At 52.3% G+C, this 19,689-nt stretch overlaps 2 protein-coding genes across 3 annotated transcripts in view; both read right to left on the bottom strand.

The window, feature by feature from the left end:
• Window positions 1-3,659: 3,659 nt before the first annotated feature.
• On the bottom strand, window positions 3,660-5,206 carry LOC130605386 (D(1) dopamine receptor-like). Its single transcript, XM_057420825.1, has one exon. The coding sequence runs from the start codon at window positions 5,037-5,039 to the stop codon at window positions 3,696-3,698; it is 1,344 nt and encodes a 447-aa protein (XP_057276808.1). The 5' UTR covers window positions 5,040-5,206; the 3' UTR covers window positions 3,660-3,695.
• A 2,606-nt stretch (window positions 5,207-7,812) lies between these two features.
• The window catches only part of CHMP7 (charged multivesicular body protein 7), a 32,065-nt gene continuing 20,188 nt past the window's right edge, over window positions 7,813-19,689 (bottom strand). The window contains exons 2-11 of one of the 2 annotated variants that reach the window (XM_057420822.1): window positions 16,269-16,565; window positions 15,157-15,331; window positions 13,468-13,653; window positions 12,656-12,789; window positions 12,216-12,264; window positions 11,791-11,910; window positions 11,394-11,492; window positions 10,721-10,781; window positions 10,132-10,296; window positions 7,813-9,503 (exon numbers count right to left, since the gene is read on the bottom strand). In XM_057420822.1, coding sequence (XP_057276805.1) covers window positions 9,439-9,503; window positions 10,132-10,296; window positions 10,721-10,781; window positions 11,394-11,492; window positions 11,791-11,910; window positions 12,216-12,264; window positions 12,656-12,789; window positions 13,468-13,653; window positions 15,157-15,331; window positions 16,269-16,558 — 1,344 coding nt within the window. In that variant the 5' untranslated portion in view covers window positions 16,559-16,565 and the 3' untranslated portion in view covers window positions 7,813-9,438. The remainder of the gene's footprint in view (window positions 9,504-10,131; window positions 10,297-10,720; window positions 10,782-11,393; window positions 11,493-11,790; window positions 11,911-12,215; window positions 12,265-12,655; window positions 12,790-13,467; window positions 13,654-15,156; window positions 15,332-16,268; window positions 16,566-19,689) is intronic. The other variant, XM_057420823.1, reaches the window with a different exon arrangement.

Here is a 19,689-nt window from a genome sequence, read left to right as displayed (position 1 = left end):
AAACCCCCAAACCCACCCAAACCACCCCAAGTCCCTGCCTTCACCCCAAATCAAACCCCAACCTTCACCACTCGCCCCATCCCTGGCAGTGAGCCCATGGAGCAGCCGCCAGCAGAGTGCTTCAGCCATCGCCCCAGGAGGAATCCCTGGATCATCAGGTCCAGCCATGCCCCAGCACTACAACCCACGGCACCCAGCACCACATCCACACAGCTCAAACACCTCCATGGGTGGTGGTTCCATCACTGGGCAGCCTTTTCCAATGCCTGAGCACCCTTTGGGGCAGGAATTGATCCTCAGCTCCATCTAAACCTGCCCTGGGGCAGCTTGAGGCCGTTTCCCCTTGTCCCATCCCTTGGGTGCAGAGCCCAGCCTCTCCTGGCTCCATCCTCCTGTCAGGCAGTTGTAGGCAGCGATCAGGTCCCCCCTGAGCCTTCTCTTCTCCATCTGAACCCCCAGGTCCCTCAGCCCTTCCCCATCACACTTGTGCTCCAGGCCCTGTACCACCTCCATTGCCTTCTCTGGGCAATACTCACCTTTTCCCTCATCACAAAGGTTCTTCCAGCCAAAATTCCCACTTTCAAGCCATTTCCTCTCCTTTCTTAGGCACACAGCAGCACAAAGCACAAAATGAATCCAAATGATGCCAAGAGCTGGAGCTTTTGGGGGGATAAACAGCACTATGGGCTTGTTCCAGGTGAAGCCAATGAGCCTCACAGGTGCTCAGCGTTTCTAAGTGTAGTTTCACCTTAATGAGTCAATGCACAGGTCCTGGAGGCACCACTGCCCCAGGTGACAGCTGCTGCAAGAGGAAAGGTCCCCAGAAGTTCAATCATGGGACAGAACAGAGACAAGGGCAGCATCACCTTGACCAACTGCCTTCCCTGGGTGTCGTTGAGCACTCACAGCCTCCTCAGCAGGGTTAATCCCTCCTGCCTCTTCCCCATCAGCAGGATGATGGCTGGGAATTACCATATAGATTGGGAAAGGCAGGGCTGTGATTTTAGAAGAGCTTCTGCCAGGCTCCTCCAGACATCTGGAGACCCTCATCCAGGCTTGACCCCTGCACCTGGAGCTCCTTCCTCCAAGGCCAGCCCTGGCCTCTGCCTGATGAGAAGAGCAGTTGATTCCAATTTGGAAGCAAAATGAGGCAAGGCAGCAGCCTACAGCAGCCACCTCCCATTCCCCCCTCCCCATACACACTATTTCCCCCTTTCTCCACTAAACCCATTCCTCCCAAACCTGAAGAATCACTTCACAGACAACAGCCATCCCCTGCCCCACACTTCCCACCAGGATACACTGGAGAGCGGCTTTGGACAAGGGCCTGCAGGGACAGGCCAAGGGGAATGGCTTGAACCTGCCAGAGGGGAGACTGAGATGAGCTCTTAGGCAGAAGCTTCCCTGTGAGGGTGCTGAGGCGCTGGCACAGGGTGCCCAGAGAAGCTGTGGCTGCCCCATCCCTGGCAGTGCTCAAGGCCAGGTTGGACACAGGGGCTTGGAGCAAGCTGCTGCAGTGGAAGGGGTCCCTGCCCATAGCAGAACTGGATGAGCTTTAAGGTCCCTTCCAGCCCAAACCAGTCTGGGATTCCATGGACTGCTCAGCACTGATGGCTCTGCTCACCCTGCCAAAAGCCACCCCTCTTCACACCCTGCCTGCTGGGTGCTGCCCTCCCTTCACCCATGACAAAACCAGGGCTCCAGAAAGCGAACTGCCTTACCTGGGCTTACAGGGCAGGAGCAGAGCTGCACCCACATGCACAGGTCCTGACTCAGTCCTGGCTCCAGGAGCAGCCACAGGTAGGAATACTGGCAGGGATGGAGCAGTACTGTATGGCTTTAGGATGGGAGGAGGATGCTTCCTGGTGGAATTGCAGGGGAGGACAGTGCAGGAAACCCACAGCAGGAACTGAAGAAACCCATTCTGAAGCCAGGTAAACAAGGGGTATTTTTGCCAAAGCAAGCCACAGTTGCACCAGTTTGGAGCTGTTGTCCATTTCCCAGCCTGACCATAGGAATGTCTGTGCTGGGCAGAGACCTGGTCCATAAGCTGGAAGTTAATAACTGGACAGAAAAGAAGGATCACATCACCCTCTCCTTTGCCTTTTGCAGGTTCAACCCTGCAACCCATCACAGGTAACAGTGATACACTGAGCTTTACTCCAGTCCCTACAAACAGGCATGGATAAAGCTCCAGAACTTCGCCACGAGATGAGTATCAGCAAACATCAAACCCAGGGCAACCAGGACACTGGGAAAAGCTGCATCTTCAGTCTGACCCCCTCTATGCACCAAGCCAGGAGCCCTGTAGTAAAGCCCAACCACAGCACACGTGCTACAACACCCTGCCTTTATTGAGGGACATGGATGTACTGCAGGAACATACAACTGGAATTGCATTGGATCTCCCAGGACCATGCCAGACAATCGTCCCCTCCTCGAGCTCCTTCCCTGAGCTGGGATTTACCACACTCCCAGAGCTTGCCTTGGTTCTGACAGCCAGCCACCCCTGCAGCACAGGGAGATGGTTGTACACGGAGTTCAGTCCTCCTGGTGCTTCCCTAGTGAGATCCAAGCATTGACCTTGGAGACGCAGCGAGCTCTGCGCCCCTCCCACCCTGATTGTGCTGTAGCTTGACTATAACTGGGCTCCAGTTAATAATTACCCTCACTCTGTAATTACCCCTTGCTGATTTCTTTGTTAACATTTGCAGGGAGAGGCCTTTCTGCTGCGCAGGGAGCTAAAGATGTCTCGGCTTCAAGACAACACAGCCGTGCCACTTGCTGCTGCAGTGTTTCACCAGGCATGGAGCAAAACCCCTCTCTCAAGCCAAGCAGTCTGCAGGGAGATGCTGGGGGCTGCTCACTTGCTGCTTCACCCCCCGGCTAAGCAGACACAAGCTCCCAACCTACAGGAGAGGCTCATTAAAGAGTACAGGTGAGCACAGAGTGCTGCTTAAGAAGCTATTCTTACTACTGAAATGGGCCAGCAAGGGAGGCAATGGGAAAGGATCTGTAATGAAATGGGGGAGGAAGGGAATTGGAGGGAGTACAAAGAGAAAAGGGAAAGAAACAGTCCAGGAAAAGGACCCGACTGATGAGGGCACAGAAACCAAACCAGCAATGTTCTTGCTTTAACATTTTCCCCTCTACCCTCAGAGTCTCAAGGGCTCAGACACTCTCATCCCCAAAGCAAAAAGTCCAACATCCTGGGGCTAAATCCCAGTTTATGTTCATGCACCCCTCAGCTGTGCATGTCCCAGCTTAGAGAGGCTGGCTCCTCCTCCAGGGGCCAGTGTAGACCTTTACACACCCAGTCCTTCCCTGCAAACACACTCAGGACAAGCTGCTACCAAGCACAGCCTCAGGGCTCCAGGAGAAGTGGCTGCATTCCAGTCCAGACCTGCAGGATGATTCACCTGAGCAAGAGACACAGTCAGAGGTGAGCCCAAGAGCGTTATCCCAGCAAAGCCATCACCTCCTTCCTGCAAAGGCCACCACAAACCCGGGTTTCCCTCACTAGAGGCCGCTTTGCAGCACTGTTCCAGCAGTCATCACCACATGAGCAGCCAGGGCTCCTGCCCAGAGTGCAATACCCACATTATCCAGAAAGTCCTCAGGAAACAGGCAAGTGCAACAGTCCCCGATTCCATCTCTCCTCAAGACCATCCCACCACCCTTTTCCCAGCCCTGTCTCAATTGAACACACTGCTGGTGGCAATCTTCTCCAGCGAGACAGCCACTTCACGCTCCACGTGCATCACTGCAGGGCTGGTGGTGGGAGAAGGCTCAGAGGCCTGAGAATCCTTGCCAAAGGCCATCTCCTTGTTCTCCATGTGCAGAGCAACGTGGGGGAGAAGCTGGTGGTAGCTGAGGGTCACCGCTTCCTTCTGGTATGTGGTGTCGTGGTGGTAGGAGACCAGCTCATTGCTGAAGTTCACCGTCTCCACCGCGTTGCTGGGGCAAAGGCAGCCACAGCCCAAGAGGGTTGCAAAAGCTCTCCTGAAGTCTGCGTTGAAGGTGTAGATGATAGGATTGAGGGAAGAGTTGGCCCACCCAAACCAGACAAAGATGTTGAAGACGGTCTCGCTGACACAAGGCAGCTCTCCGGGCTCATGCAGATCAGGATCACAGAAGGGCACCATGCAGTTGAGCACGAAGAAGGGCAGCCAGCAGAAGACAAAGACGCCCATGATGATGGAGAGGGTTTTGAGGACCTTGGTCTCCTTCTTGAAGGAGTTCTTCAGGGAAGACTTGTGAGGGCAGTCGCTGCTGTGGCAGCTCTGGGCATGCTCCACCGCCCTCTCCAGGGAGGAGATGCTGCGGATCTGCCGCCGGGCGATGCGGAAGATGCGGGTGTACGTCACCAGCATGACGGCAACGGGGATGTAGAAGCTGACGAGAGAAGACGAGATGGCGTAAGTCCTGTTGAGGCTGAAATCGCAGTTCTCCTCCTCCCCGGTGATGTTAAAACCCAGCTCCTGTTGGGTAAGGAGCTCCCGATCCTTGTGCCACTTCAGCTGCACAGGGATGAAAGAGATCAAGAGGGAGAGCAGCCAAGCGAGCGCGACCATGGTGGAAGCCACGCGCTGCGTCATCCTCCTCTCATAGCGGAAGGGGTTGGAAACGGCCCAGTACCGGTCCACGCTGATGATACACAAGTTGAGGATCGAGGCTGTGGAGCACATGATGTCAAAAGCCACCCAAACATCACAGAAAGCCCCAAAAGGCCAGAACCCCACCACCTCGGTGGCAGCCTTCCAGGGCATCACCAGGACAGCCACAAAGAGGTCAGACACCGCCAAGGAGATGATGAAGATACTGGTGACCTTAGAGCGCAAGTGTCTGAACTTGACCACAGCCACACACACCAGGGCATTGCCCAAGAGCGTGGAGAGGATGAGAAGGGACAGCAAGGTAGCTGCCACCACACGGAAGGACAACTTGGAGCTGCTTTCCTCCACCCAGCTCTTCCTCCCGCCGGTGCCATTGATCACATCCTGCCCACCTCCTTCTGTGGAGGAGTAAAAACCATCCATGGGTTCCCCTTCGTTTCAAGTCCGAGAAGTTCCACAGCTGTTCAAGTCCCCATCAGCACCCAAACCCCCTTTTCACTGCTCAGAAGCAGCACCAGCAATCCTCCCAGCTCTCACAGCACCAGAAATGCCTGCAGCTCTCACCACTTTCCACGTCTGCTTCTGACTGCAATTTTCCCCTCTTTGCCACCCCACTTTGCTTTCCTCACAGCTCACAGAGGGCTGGCACTCACCTCCTGCATTGCATCAAACCTTCCTCCCTCTTCTCCCTCAGCAGCTCCTCATCCACTGTTGATGTGGTGCCTGCTACAGCATCCCAGTCAATCCCTTCCACGCTGGGACTTGCTGCCAGATGCAAGAGGGAATCAGAGCGCTCTGCTCTTGCACAGCCTCTGCACAGAGATCAGGCTGCTCTGCTCTCTGCTCATCCTGCTGTGCCTCTGGATTTCACACCAGGTCCATCCTCTGCGAGCCAAGACGATGGCAGTGGGAGGCTGCAGCTGACAGGGGAAGTTGCTCGGGAATTAGGCGATAGGATTGAATGGGTAAAATAACAAACATTCAAGTGGGATTTGAGGCTCTTCAAGGCAAATCAGCAGGAAATTCAGTGTGCTTGAGCTCTCAGTAAGAGACACCTAAATTCACCGAGTCACAGCTCACATGTATGACCCCACATCAGTTGGTCCCCCTGTCCCAAGCCTCCTGGCTGCAAAGGGGCTCCTTTGATTGAGAAATGTCAGCAAACTCTTCCAGGAAAGAAGTTTCCACCAGAGCTGGCTCTACTCAATGGGGACCTGCCTTTGGGAAATGCCTTGCTGGAAAACTGGCCAAGATGGGAAAGAGCAGCAGCAGCAGCTTTCCAAATCAAACTGAAGGCACAAGCAGGCAGCGGAGCGTGAGTTCACACCACGCTGGAGTGCATCGTGATGACCCCTGCCTGTTCCAACAGCTCTTCTGAAGCAAGCAGCAGCCAAGCTCCACAGAGGCAGCTCAGCTGCACTGAGATTTAATCACCCTGACCTTGCACAAGCCCACAGTGAGCAGGAGCTGCCCAAGAGCAATTATTCCCTTGAACACACAGCACCAAGCAGCTTATCCCCAAAGCAAACAGCACGCTCGCTTTGTGGCAGGTCACCGGAGCTCGGTGCCAGCGTGCCACAGCAGTGACTTCGAAGGCTTTGTTTCATTAAGCCTCATTAGTTCCATCGTCTGCAGCCTTCTCCTGCCAAGTGCCTATGCCGGCAGGAGCAGCTAGATGGCACCAGCCACCGGCTCACGGCTCAGCACTCTCACTTGGGTCTTTGTGTCAGGCCAGCTCCCTCCCTTCTGTAATCCTTACCAGAGTTACATCAGAAGAGGGCTCTCTCACTGCCCAGAGCAGTGCACTGTCCTCTGCACCTCAAAGGGCATTTTCCCACATATTCCCTATATTAGGAACAAAGATTTTCCAGATCTAAGTTGCAGGACACAAAGAGGATGTCTTCATTGCTCAAGAGAGCAGCAATGGTAGGTAATCTGTCCTATGGCATTGAGCCATGGCAGAGGCTTGGAGTGGGAGCTCATGGCACACAAGATGCACATGCTAAGCCAGGAGGCGTTCCAGGAAATCATTCCTGGAGATACAAGGAGCTTTCTTCCTCCTTAGGGGCTTAGAAACACCTCAGAGAGGCTCTCGCCCTCGCGCACAACTCACGCTGAAGCAGGCATTGGAAGCTGCGTTGGCAGGAGCAAGCAGATGGGAAGGGATCCAACCCGTTACCCAGTTTCTGGGCATCTCGGAACACACCTAATGAAGACAGGACCCATCAACTCTGCTGTCAGAGGCAGCCAAAACGCAGCTCCTCAACCAGACCCCAGGCATTTCCTGCTGTTCCCAGGTTAACTCCTCCCGCCGGCTGGCTGTGATCTCTACTGAGAGCACTGTTTGCTGCCTTCTATCACTAAACTGTTGCTCCGTTTCCCCACATAAGCAGCTGCTATTTTTGCTGAGACTCAGTTAAGTCCTATTTTAACCAGCACTCAAATAGGAGAAGATTCCAGTGTGGTGGCAATTCAGCTCTAGGTTTTCATTTTTCATTTCCTCACCCAGCGAGAAGCTGCCCTCGATTTCCCTTCCCTGCTGGCGCACCAAAATATCCTTCCCATTCTCCATTCAGCCATCTTGATTACATTCCCCACTTTGCATCAAAGGGAGAAAATTGCCAGCCACTTCATCTAAAGCAGCAGCTGCTTGGATTTAACTCTTCAAAGCCTCTTCCAGAAGGGCTGCCTCAGCCAGATGCAGCACAGAATGACAGAGAGCATTTGCTCCTACAGGAATCACTTGGAGCTTCCCTTCCAGGGAAGGTACAGGTGATAGCAGGGGAGAAATGAGGGGCAGGCAGATCTGTGGGCTCCCTGCAGCCATGTGAGCCTTGAAGCTGCACCTGTTAGCTGCACAATGGTAGAACAAGATGAGCTGAAGCAAATAAAAGGAAGTGAGCCTTTCCAAATGATACTCAACATTAAGGCTGTACAACCCCAAACCCAGCACAGGCTACTTGTAAAAACAGACGACTTCTTCCACATAATAACTGCTGGGCCTTTTTAAAGGCAGAGAAAAGACTGGAGGCAAAGTGCACTACAGCAGTTAGACAGCTTGGGTTGTGACAAAGCAGCCCAAGAACCTGCTCGTTTCCTGTCAGCACAAGTTTTATCGATGCGGCAGCACAGCTGGAACAGCACTAACACACAGTGACCTGTGGCACAGGGAAAGAAAAGGAGGCACCACAAGGGATTCCGTTTCCTCCCTTCCCTTTTATTACACATAGGCAGAAAACACAGTGGTTTTTCTCCCATTTACTTACAAAGCTTCAAGTCATTTCACACAATTCCATGTGCAGACCGGGTGAACTGCTTCAGCACACCTCCTGTGGCAGGAGTCCACTCTCCAACAAAGCAACAACGAAGGCAGAGAGAACACAGTACCATAGTGACACCTGGAATTGCTTCCCTTGCCCTCTGGGACTAAAGCTGGGTCACCAGTAATGCCCAGGGCATGGGAACTCCAGCCCTCCTTTACTGTTCACCCAACCTGCCATCCACGTGGCTCCAGCAACAGAGCTTGGTGCAGGAAGCAGCAGAGAAATGGTGATGGGAATATGGGAATACATTCCGAGTCAGGGAGAGCGGCAGGGAGGACTGGTTACACACCAACACGGAGCTGGTCCCTCCCCTGCCACACACAGGCTCTGTGAACAGAAAGCCCAGTTTCTAGCACGTTCCTCTCTAAAAGAATTCTCTTCTCCGTGTTCAGGATCCGGCTTTCTGCTCTCCCCTGTGCATACATGTAATAAAAAAGTGACCTGCAAAAGATGAGGATTTCACTTCTGATGGGTAAAGAAAGCCTCTAAAAACATCTTCAGTTGCTGTGCTCAGGTGGGTTTGCATTAGAAACACTGCCAGAGTTTTGGTTTGGGGCTTTCTGGTCATCTATAATCTTGTGGAATTGCAACATCAAGACTAAAGGCAAAGACAAGGCTGTTGTAGGAAACTGGCCTCAGGGAAAGGGAAAATGATGCATCCCTTCTCCTCTCATCCCAACTCACTCAATATGAGAGCTCAAAGATCACCCTGCAACTCCCAGCAAGTTTTGCAAGCAGGGAAGATACAAAAATAGCTCAGGTTTCAAGTAAGAGTGAGCAGCAAGTTGTAGTGCAGCACCCACGAGCCTGTGTCCCAACCGGCAGCGTCAGGACCGCCTTCAGCTCAAGATCTTTTGCAGGTCTCCCTTTTAAGGCCTTAATGTCATTACAGAAAGAGGAATTCTTTTTGTCTTGTGCTTGCAATTGCTGCCCTCTAGAGCAGCAACAAAATCTCCTACAATTGAACACTTATAGTGTCTAGTTGCCCACGACCGTGCAAAATACAGACAGGGAGGGATAGAACTACCAACGGGTGTGTAAGCTTGTTGCAGGTAACTTATGGCAAGGACAGTACTTAGGTGTCAAGTGTTTTAAACAACCACACAAACAGCCAAATGTTGAGCAACTGCAATACTGCTGCAACTCAGGTTCTCAACATCAGCCACAGCGAAGGGAAAATGAAAAACGAGCACTGTTATGGACATAGAAGAGTATCTTCGCCGGGTGGAATAGTGAAGGGCATTCCCAGAGGGAAGACTGGATGTTGCAGTGACTTGGGATCACAAGTCAAATTCAGACCAGCGGAGATGTTGGCACAGAGATGACAAACACCAGCTGGGGCCAGTTCCAGAGTGGATTGTCATGGCAGGAGATCCTGTTGCTGAGCAAAGTGATATCCATGAAGAATGGGGGGGTGTTACCCCTCTCCCCAGAAGTTCTAGTCATTAGTTAAGGAACCTTAACTTCTCACACTGCAGCAACAGGATGCTGTTGGGTCTTTAGAGATTCAGTCCCAGAGCTGTTTTGGGTTCAGAGGAAGTAGAGGGAGTCTTTTGTGCCAAATCTATAAAGACAATCACAACAGAAAGAGAGCAGTTTTCATCAGTAAGATGAACTACATCAACCGCCTCTATAACTAATACAATCTCAGTCTCAGTGCTTCAGTATTCAATTACTGTTCCCTTGGAAACCCAAGCTTTATGTTTGATACGGGATGCTGAGCATTCTTCTGCTCTGAAACTTGAGAATATCATGTGCCCAAATAGGAAGAAGACTATATGGACAGTCTGTGCAACTGTTCATTAACTGATTCCTGAAAGGAAAAGTAAAACCTATTTACCCCTGTCCAAGACAGGTCTATGGAAAACTCATTGTGCAACCCTTAAGCTCTGGTCACTCACTGTTCCTAAATAAAGACTAGGTTAGTAATGGTTCTAGCAGACATCATACCTATAACATAGGACGTAAGTACTGTGAGACACAAAAGATGCCGTGTGCTTGGCCAGGTAAAACTCCTAGCAAAGAGACCAAGTCTGGTAGTGAAAGTCATCACTGAGCAGGGATACAGGAAAGCTTCCTTTCAACCCTGTAACTGGAAGCGGGAAGGATTCTAGCTCAGACTTCAGTTCTGGACCCCGTTGGTTTTGCAAGGCTGACAGCAGTTAGCTAACACAACTTACTGATATCCATACCTCCATCAGACTCAGAGAGCTTCTCCAGTTCAGCTTCCAGCTCAGCATCAGAAATGGGTGGATTCAGCACCTTCTCGGGAACAGGAGGCAAATCCACAGGCTCCTTAGTTGAGTCCTGCAGGAGACTGTCCAGCTCCTTCTCAAGCTCCTCAGTGTCCGTCTCTGCTGATTAAAGGAAACATTCAGTTCCAAGAAGAATTAAGCAGCATCTTCACAGCAGACTGTGTTTCAGCAGAGACAAACAAGCTGCAGCATCACACAGGAAGAGATTCTCTCTTATAAAACAAAGCAGTAGCCACTCTAAAAATAGATCTAAATCAACACGACACAACTCTGAACTGAAAGCCACCAGCACTTGAGACTACAAGGATCTGGAGATGCACAAATACCCACTGTCAGAGGAGACAATTCACTGTCAGTTCTCATCCCCTCTGAAGGGATCAGTAGCAACAGCTTTGGTATTTCAGTGAGCAATTATCCTTCCAGGAAGGAAGGCTGGTATGTGGGGAGGGAGCAGGGAAAGGATGCAGCACAGAGGGCCAGCAGTGGCAAGAGAAGATGAGCAAAGGATAAAAAGCCCAGCACATACCTAGACCATTGATCCCCACTCCAGCCAGAGTCTGGGCTACTTCATCTTGAGTATCACAAAGCTGAGGAAAAACAGTGTTTGATATTGAATAAACCCTCATGTCTTACTGCAGCCACTTATGTCAGAAGTAGGTAACAAAACACAAAGTCCCAAAGTTGACTTAGAGGCAGAGTCACTCCAAGTACACGGAGCTGAAGTTGCTCAAGAAGTAATCCTTTCCTGCTTTTTACACCAGCTTATGCAGACAGACTGCTCTCTTCATTTCAACTCCTAACAATCCCATCTCCTTTCCCATCTTGAACTGCAGATTATGGATTGGGCAGTTTTAAGACCCTCTTTTCAAGCACAGCTGCATTCCAGCTTGTGTTTCATTTTAATACATCCTGCTGAACGTTTTCAAGGAAAGCTGGGTGCTTGTGCAATGCTCTAACCAAAAGAACACACAAAATGCACAAATTTCAGGGAAGCTGTGACTACTAGCTAGCAATAAATGCAAATATATAAAGCCAGTTATCTGAAGACCTCTGCTTGCTGATCTAAAAAGATCAGGAGCAAGTTTGCTCTGGTGACACGTGGGATAGAAACCAAACAGCCTCAGCATTAGTGGCTGGGCAAGCCTGCTGTGTACATCTACACACCACTTATTTATCTAGACAAGCTCTCATGTCAGTACCTCTTGTATCTGATCCACCAGGTTCTCTGCCCTCTCCACAGTAACATCCTTCATTGACAGTTTCAGAGCTCCCACACCAGCCTGATAGGCATTAAATACCTTCAAAAATACATAAAAAAGGAGAAAGATGCACAACGCTAAGAACAAACACCACCTTCTCTCAAAACCTGGTATCCAAGCAGGACCCCTAGAGAAGCATTAGCATTCAAGCAGAAAATGAAGCCATTTAGAGCAATACCCCAACAGCAGATCTGCCACTTCCCAGAGCAGAGAATCAAGTCCCACCAGCCAGCCTGCACCCACCCCTCAGACATGAGCTCTGACAAGCAGGTAAAGCAGCACACAATGGGAAGAGCAGGGCTAGAGTGAGAAGCACAAGACAATATGAACACGTTACCATCTGGTCAGTCTGGGAGGCGTAAATCCTGTCCAAGATCCCCTGCACTGCATCCAGCTTGGAGTGAAGCTCTTCAATGCGCCTCTCTGTCCTTCGTTTGGACTTCAAACATCTCAGTGCCTGGGGACATGAGAGACACAGCCTGGGATCACCAACCAGGCAGCAGCCAAAGAAAGTGTGAAGGAATCAAAACCAGGAAGCCCACTGCAGCAAGGCACACACACACCAGCTGGCTTTAAGAGTTCGATGCTTTCATTTCGCTTCACCACCTCACTCTGGACAAAAACATCCTTATCTTCACCTTAAGGAGACCTTTAGCCCCACCAACCTCACTTCAACACAACTAAGATCAAGCACCCTGGCCATTATCTGCAGCTATGGACCAGCTCCAAAGCACTCGTAGTTCCAAGTAGAATGGGACTTACCAATTGTTTCTTCCCAGCTCTACAAGCACTCCGGGCATCCTCTTTACACCTGTACAGATGCACAAAGGAAAAGCTCAGTCCTTTGCAAGCAGTAGTTATTTTACAAATCAGCAACCAGCCTCACTGCTTTACTCTAACCCAAAGAGCAACAATGCATTTCAGACACAACCACCCTTAACCCATTGTTGCTCCTCAGCAGTTGTTCTTGAATTCATTCCAAACCTTTGCAAAAGCTTTGGGCATCCATTCACTGCACGTTGTTTTTATGGGGATAAGGAACAAAGAGTGGAAAACCTGCCCATTCACATGACTGTGACTACTGTGTTTACAGAACAGGAAGAAGCCTGCACCTTCAGAAACAGCTTCGTTCTAACTAGGTCACCGGAATTCAAAGTTCCACATCACACAGAAGTTCTTCCCACCACCCTTCCCCAAATTACTTCTCTGCTTCCTGGGAAAGGGACTCCACCTTCTGTGACAGCAGCTGTTCACTCTGCATCAACTGATAAACTCCAATGTCCACATCATTCATCGGGGAGACTTTGGCATGAAGCCCTCGGGCAAACTTCACTATCTAAAGGGAGAAAACCACACACTTGAGTCACTTGTCTCCACAATCTGTGCCTGAACTAGAAATACTCCAACTCTGATGAAAGAGAAGATGTTTTTACCCTGTTTAAGCCTTGTAATAGTGATGAAGACGTATCAGTCACCATATAATCAAATATTAAACTAGCCAGGATCAAGTAACATCAGTGTGAAAACAGAAAGCTTGACTGGAACACCCTAAAGCTGCCCTGCTGCACTGACCAGCGTATGGCAGTGTCACACTTCCAAGCACTTCAGTACTGAACTGCACAGTGCAGCACCACGGGGAAAAGTGCCATCTTAGAACAAGACTGTTATCTCTGCAGTTCCTGACAGACAGGAAACCCTTCTCACAGAAAGCAGAACAGTGATTCTAGTGGCGTGGAATGACTTGAATTTGGGTAGCTAGGGACAGTCAACCTGCAGGCAGACAGCTACAGTACCTGCCCATTTTCTAGCTAGTAACATCATAAATGTTTAAGAACCTGTCATGCAAGACTGAGGATTTAGTCTCATGTATAACCAGGTTACAATGTTGGAGCCCACAGAATTTACTTTCCCAAATGAAGAACACCCACATTGTTCCAATAAGGTATTCTTTCCAGCCAGATGAAATGCAAGACAGGGATTATACCACCCAAAAGCAGTCACCTTTACCCTGTACCTTCTCTCCGTTCTGTTCCAGGATCGTGACCCTCTTTTCCTTTTGCAGCTGGAGAAGCAGCAAGTAGAACGTCCTTTCATCTGGACAAACACTGGCACAGAGGGAACGCAGCTCCGAGAGGGCAACAACAGGGTGAGAAGAGAGTGCAGAGTTCTGATAGAGGCGATAAACTTCCTCTGCCTTCTCCTGGAAGGAAGCAGCAGAGCGGGCTGTGAGCGTACACAGCACTCTGCCTCCTCTCACAACAACTGCAAATCCACACCTGCTTCCTCCTACGCACTGAAGGTGAAAAGCCAGACACATTCTGAGCCAGACAAGACTCACAGAGCGAGTTGTACATCAACATTCAGAAGCAGCTGCCATGCTTTCAAATATCACCATTAATGGGATGAAAAAACAGCATGTTTTCATGGGAATCAGAACTACAGCACTCACTTTCCCCGTGCAAATGCGACTAACACAGGAACCACACAGGCAGCGCCCTGGCTTCCTCAGCACATCTCGAAATCCCACCTCCCACCCCCTGTTTAAAACCAACGGAAGCTTTTCTTTAATCACAGAATCCTGGAATGGTTTGGGTTGGAAGGGACCTTAAAGCTCCTCCCGCTCCAATCCCTGCCACGGGCAGGGACACCTTCCACTAGAGGAGGCTGCTCCAAGCCCCTGTGTCCAACCTGGCCTTGAGCACTGCAAGGGATGGGGCAGCCACAGCTTCTCTGGGCACCCTGTGCCAGTGCCTCAGCACCCTCAAAGGGAAGAGCTTTTGCCTAAGAGCTCATCTCCATCTCCCCTGTTTCAGCTTAAAGCCATTAATCCACACTAGAATTGTGCTCATCAAGTCATTTTGCATCATGTGTACATGAGCAGAGGAAAAAGTTTTCCCCATTTCAAGCGAGAGTTATGATCCACTTCAGACCATTGAAACAACTCCAGACTCCACATCAAGGCTTGTGGTTTCTAAAACATTTTCCCTCCTCTGCCATGCATATCCCTTCTGAAAGCTGTGGAATACCCACTGCAGAGGGAAGGCACTGTCTGCTATCAGGGTAACTACAAATAAAGGAACCCAGCCAAGGAGATCTCACATTTCTGCTGGTCCCAGTCATTTAAATGCCACTCGCATGCAATAGCAGCAAGTCTTGTGGCTAAGGCAGAGAAACACGAAGAGGGACCCATGCTCTGCCCAAGTCAGTCAAGTTAAACGCAACCCACAGCTCTACCACTTACAGTGTGCCAAAGGAAAGGGGCTTTGACAGGATCCAAGGGCTGAAAACTCAGAGGCAAATCAACCTTTAATAACGCTCATGCAAGCTGCACTCGGTGATACATGGCTGTGACAGCAACTGCTGTATCACCTGTGTGCCCCTGCAACGGGTGGCACTCAACATGCAAGCTCCTCTTGTGTACCACACTTGCCCACAAACCTGAGCCTCACAGCATGCTCCTTGCTCCCCTCGACAAGCAAGCCTGCCCCTCCTGTTTCCTAGAAGCCAGTGAGCAGCCATTGTTTCAAGGAACATCTGCAGATATGAACTATTTCTTCGCCCTGAGTTATCCCATCCACCTTTAGCCACCAAATTAGTACAAAGGAAGATCTGTTCCATGCTGATCCTTCCTCCCTAGAGCACAAACCGAGTCACGATGTTTCTGGAGATGCACGACCTCGAGCAAGCCCCCAACACCACTCACCTGAAGCAGCTCCACATAAATCAGAACTTCCTCTTCTTCAGGTATCTTACTGTCACCCAGCACGCTGGAAAGAGTCCACTTCAGGGGCTTCAAAATGAAGACTCCCACACCCCAGGAGATCCAGCTGCTGTCTACACTGGCCATGAAGTCTGACTCCCTCTGCATCTTGCCACGTCTGGAGGAGAGACACGCATGCAGAACTGAGTACGGTCACTCTCCACCTTTCCACCAGCACAGAGAACCATGGCCTGAAACACTGCTCTGGACTTTGTACATCCACAGGGCTGGTGGCGTTCCCCAACACCAGGTTCTAGCTGAAGCATGAGGTGTCACCACTGGGTACAAAGGTGCGCAGAGGTCTCCCTGCCTCCCCACTTCCTCTGGCCACAAGGGTCTTTTGTTTACCGTTTTCCAGTTTCCCAGGTTTCTGGCTTAAAATTGATGAGGCAAAGAGGGAAACCAATGGGAGGCTCCGCTAGACACCTGGGGGTATTTCAGTGGGCATTAAACTGCACACATAGCTTGTCTCATACCCACAGACCAGGGGTTTATGTTACAGTCTCATCTGCATCCTGCTGCTCTTGGACCTTTAAAGGGTACCAGCCCCGGGCTCTCGTTTCACACTGCAGAGCCCTTGGTTACAAACACCATCACTCACCACATCCCCACATGCAGCTGTGTGCATCATATCAACCGCTTTGGGGAACAACCCAGCCGAACACAAAGCAACCCTGCACCTACACCACGGCATTCCCTTGGGATGCCCTGCACTCCCCCTGCACCTCTGCGAACCCCAGGGTGAGCTCTAGCTCCCTGTCCATGCTTTTCCTTGCACAGAGCTCCCCAATTCCCTATCACACACACAATATAACCCCGTATTCCCCTGGAACTCCCTGCGCTCTCCTCCAAGAGCAGCACCAAGCTTTCCCTCATGTCCCCCTGCACCCTCCGTTCACCCTGCACCCCCCAGCGCCCTCCCTGCCATGCACACAGCCAGCATCTTCCTTCCGGCACGCCATGGAGCTCTCCGTGCCCGCATCCGTGCCTCAAAGCTCCCTCATGCAACCACCCGCCTCGCAGAGCCCCCTCCGCGGCCTGCCCGCCGCCGGTACCTGAGGAGCTCCCGGAGGACGGTGCCGAGGCCCAGCGGGAGGCTGCCGCGCCGCTCGAAGCCGTGCTGCAGCTCTCGCAAGCAGGTCCGCACCGCTCCCCGGCGGCGGCCGCGGGCCAGCACCAGCCCGACCCAGAAAGCCATCTTACTGTCCCACTCGGTGCTGTTCACCTCGCGGCTCTGCTTAAAGGCCGAGAACAGGAAGGCCATACGCTCGTCGTCCGTCTCCCACTCGGGCGGCAGGTCCCCCGCCGGGGCCGGCCCAGGCGGCTCCCTCCCCGGGCTGCACATCTACGCGCACCCCCCTTGTGCCATTTGTGCCATCCCTTGGGAGCAGGGCCCAGCCCCTCCTGGCTCCATCCTGTCATTCTGGGTATTGCTGGGGGTCTGTATTCACCATACGTGACACCTTTTATTCCGGGCAGAACAGGGAGGCATCAAACTGTGTCTGGGACCTCAGCGCCAGAATGGGCTCACTTAAGGGACTTAGAATCATACAATGGTTTGGGTTGGACAGGACCTAAAGATCATCCAGTTCCAACCCCCTGCCATGGGCAGGAACACCTCACACTAAAGCATGCCACCCAAGGCTTTGACCAACCTGGCCCTGAACACTGCCAGGGATGGAGCATTCACAACCTCCGTGGGCAACCCATTCCAGTGCCTCACCACCCTAACAGGAAAGAACTTCTTCCTTAGATCCAATCTAAACTTCCCCTGCTTGTTTTAACCTGTTACCCCTTGTCCTATCACTACAGTCCCTAATGAAGAGTCCCTCCCCAGCATCCCTATAGCCCCCCTTCAGATCCTCTGAGGTCTCCACGCAGCCTTCTCCAGGCTGAACAGCCCCAACTTTCTCAGTCTTTCTTCATATGGGAGGTGCTCCAGTCCCCTGATCATCCTCATGGCCTCCGCTGGACTTGTTCCAAGTTTCATGTTGACACCAGAACTGCACACAGTACTCCAAGTGAGGTCTCACGAGAGCAGAGCAGAGGGGCAGGATCACCCCCTTCGCCCTGCTGGTCACACTGCTCTTGATGCAGCCCAGGATACGGTTGGTTTCTGGGCTGCTGTTGGCTTCCCAAGCTTCTCGGATGTGTTTGGCTTCCTCCAGAGGGATCGCTTCCATCAGCCTGCTGCCGTCCCTCTGGCAGGACTCCCATGCTGGGCACTCATCGGCTGAACCCCGGAGCTGCTGCTGCCAGAGCCGCCCTGTGCCTGCAGCTCTTTCCCAGCCGTTGGGAAGCAGCCAGCTCCCACGGGCACGGCTGTGGAGCTTGGGTCACCCTGGTGCTGTTACCACGAGGGGTTTCCAGTGCCGCTGCCGATGCGGTGCCCGTGTCACGGGGCTGCTCACAGCCACCGTGCCTGATGGGCTCCTCTCCCCATTCACAATCAGAACCTCAACCCAGCCCTGCTGATTCACAGAGCAAAGGGCATTGATACCGGTAAATCAGTGCCAGAGGAGGTCCATTTGAAGGGAGAGCCTTGGATCCCTTCCCCTAGCCAGACCAAAGTGCTGCAGGGAAGGCAGAGAGCAGCCCTGAAACGCACCCTGCCCCAGGTCTGAGCTGAGATGACTCAGCAGAGCCAGGGTCTATTTTTACCCTCTTCAAGCGTTCTCTGTCAAGCTGGAATTTTACATTAATCCTTTCCAAAAGCCACAAACCCGCGTCACCTTCTGACTGGAGCCAATCATACCCCAGGACCTGCTCTTCCCTGCTAGGGAGGGCACAGTTTGGCTGCAGGCAGCAGAGCAAACACTGCCTTCAGGAAGCCCAGCGGCAGCATCAGAGCACGAGGCTTGTTCAAAGCAGCCGTGTTTATACACCTGGGAAATGGGCCTTGACCCTGCAGTGCTGGAGGCTGTTAGATGAGCATCACATGCTGTGATGGAAGAGCCAAGTGATGGGCTCATCCTGCTCCTGTTCCAAATGAGAAGCTCCATGTTGTGGTTCAACCCCAGCCCCACGCATGGCTGGGGGACAGAAAAGGGTAAAAGTGAGAAAACTCATGGGTTGAGATGCAGTTTAATAGGGAAAGCAGAGCAAAACAAGGAATGCATTTGCCACTTCCCATAGCCAGGCAGGAGACCAGCCATTCCCAAAGGAGCAGGGCTCTGTCACAAGGAACAGCGACTTGGGAGAACAAACACCATCGATTCGGACGTCCTTTCCTTCCTCCTCAATTCTTCTCCTGGCTGTGTACACCAAACAGGATGTCATACGGTCGGGAATAGCCCTGGATCAGTTAGGGTCAGATGTCCCGGCCACGCGCCCTCCCAGCTCCTTCTGTGAGAAGCAGAAAAGCCCTTGGCTCTGTGTAAGTGCTGCTCAGTGGTGTCTGAAATGTCCCGGGGTCATCATCAGGGTTTCTAGCAGAGAACCCAGGCACAGCCCCAGAGCAGCTACTACAAAGGAAATTAACTGTACTCCAGGCACAAGCAGCACAGGAGGAGCTGTGATACGAGGTGAGATGTGACATCCAGAGCAGCCCTGAGAAGGACCTGGGGGTGCTGGCTGAGGAGAAGCTCCCCGTGACCCAGCTTCAGTGTCCACATGAGCCCAGAACCCTCCATGTGCTGGGCTGCACCCCCAGAGCGTGAGCAGCAGCTCAGGGAGGGCATCCTGCCCCTCTGCTCTCTTGAGACCCCCCTGCAGCACTGGGTACAGTGCTGGGGTCCTCAACATGAGAAGGACAAGGAGCTGTTGGAGCAAGTCCAGAGGAGGCCATGGGGATGCTCAGGGGCTGGAGCGGGTCCCGTACGGAGCCGGGCTGAGAACACTGGGGCTGTTCAGCCTGGAGAAGAGAAGCTGCTTGGAGACCTCAGAGCAGCTTCCAGTGTCTGAAGGGGGCCCATAAGGGTGCTGGAGAGGGACTCTTCATCAGGGACTGTAGTGACAGGACAAGGGGTGATGGGTTCAAAAACGGGAAGTTCAGGCTGGAGATAAGGCAGAAGCTCTTCCCTGTGAGGGTGCTGAGGCGCTGGCACAGGGTGCCCAGAGAAGCTGTGGCTGCCCCATCCCTGGCAGTGCTCAAGGCCAGGTTGGACACAGGGGCTCGGAGCAAGCTGCGCCAGTGGAAGGGGTCCCTGCCCATGGCAGGGGTTGGAGCTGGAGGAGCTTTAAGCTCCCTTCCAACCCAAACCAGGCTGGGATTCTGTCCCAGTTTCAAAGCCTGGCAGGTACCGTGGTTTGGATATGGAGCCTGGGCTGCAGCTCAGCCTCCAACACCCTCACCCCTCTCCTTCGTCCCAGAGCTCCTTTTAAGTCCTGCTTCAAGGGGAGGAAAGGGAGGAGGGCAGGGAAGGGGGCTAGTTCTGACTCTGACTCTTTGCTGGTGAAAGCTTCCTATTGCTTTCAGGAGCTGTCTGGCCTGGCAGGGGAAGGAGGGATTTAACACTTTCCCTTGCCAGCGGCTGC

Source organism: Pezoporus wallicus, unplaced genomic scaffold (assembly GCF_028554395.1).
Source record: "Pezoporus wallicus isolate ANWC-B61680 ecotype Strahan unplaced genomic scaffold, APGP_CSIRO_Pwel_v1 contig_8717, whole genome shotgun sequence".
Lineage (NCBI taxonomy): Eukaryota > Metazoa > Chordata > Aves > Psittaciformes > Psittacidae > Pezoporus > Pezoporus wallicus.
Note: the sequence above shows the minus strand (reverse complement) of the source record. Positions and strands in the feature narration are given on the sequence as shown.

Excerpts from the sequence above, each read along its gene's own strand:
- LOC130605386 (XM_057420825.1), bottom strand. The coding sequence starts at position 5,039 with ATGGATGGTTTTTACTCCTCCACAGAAGGAGGTGGGCAGGATGTGATC.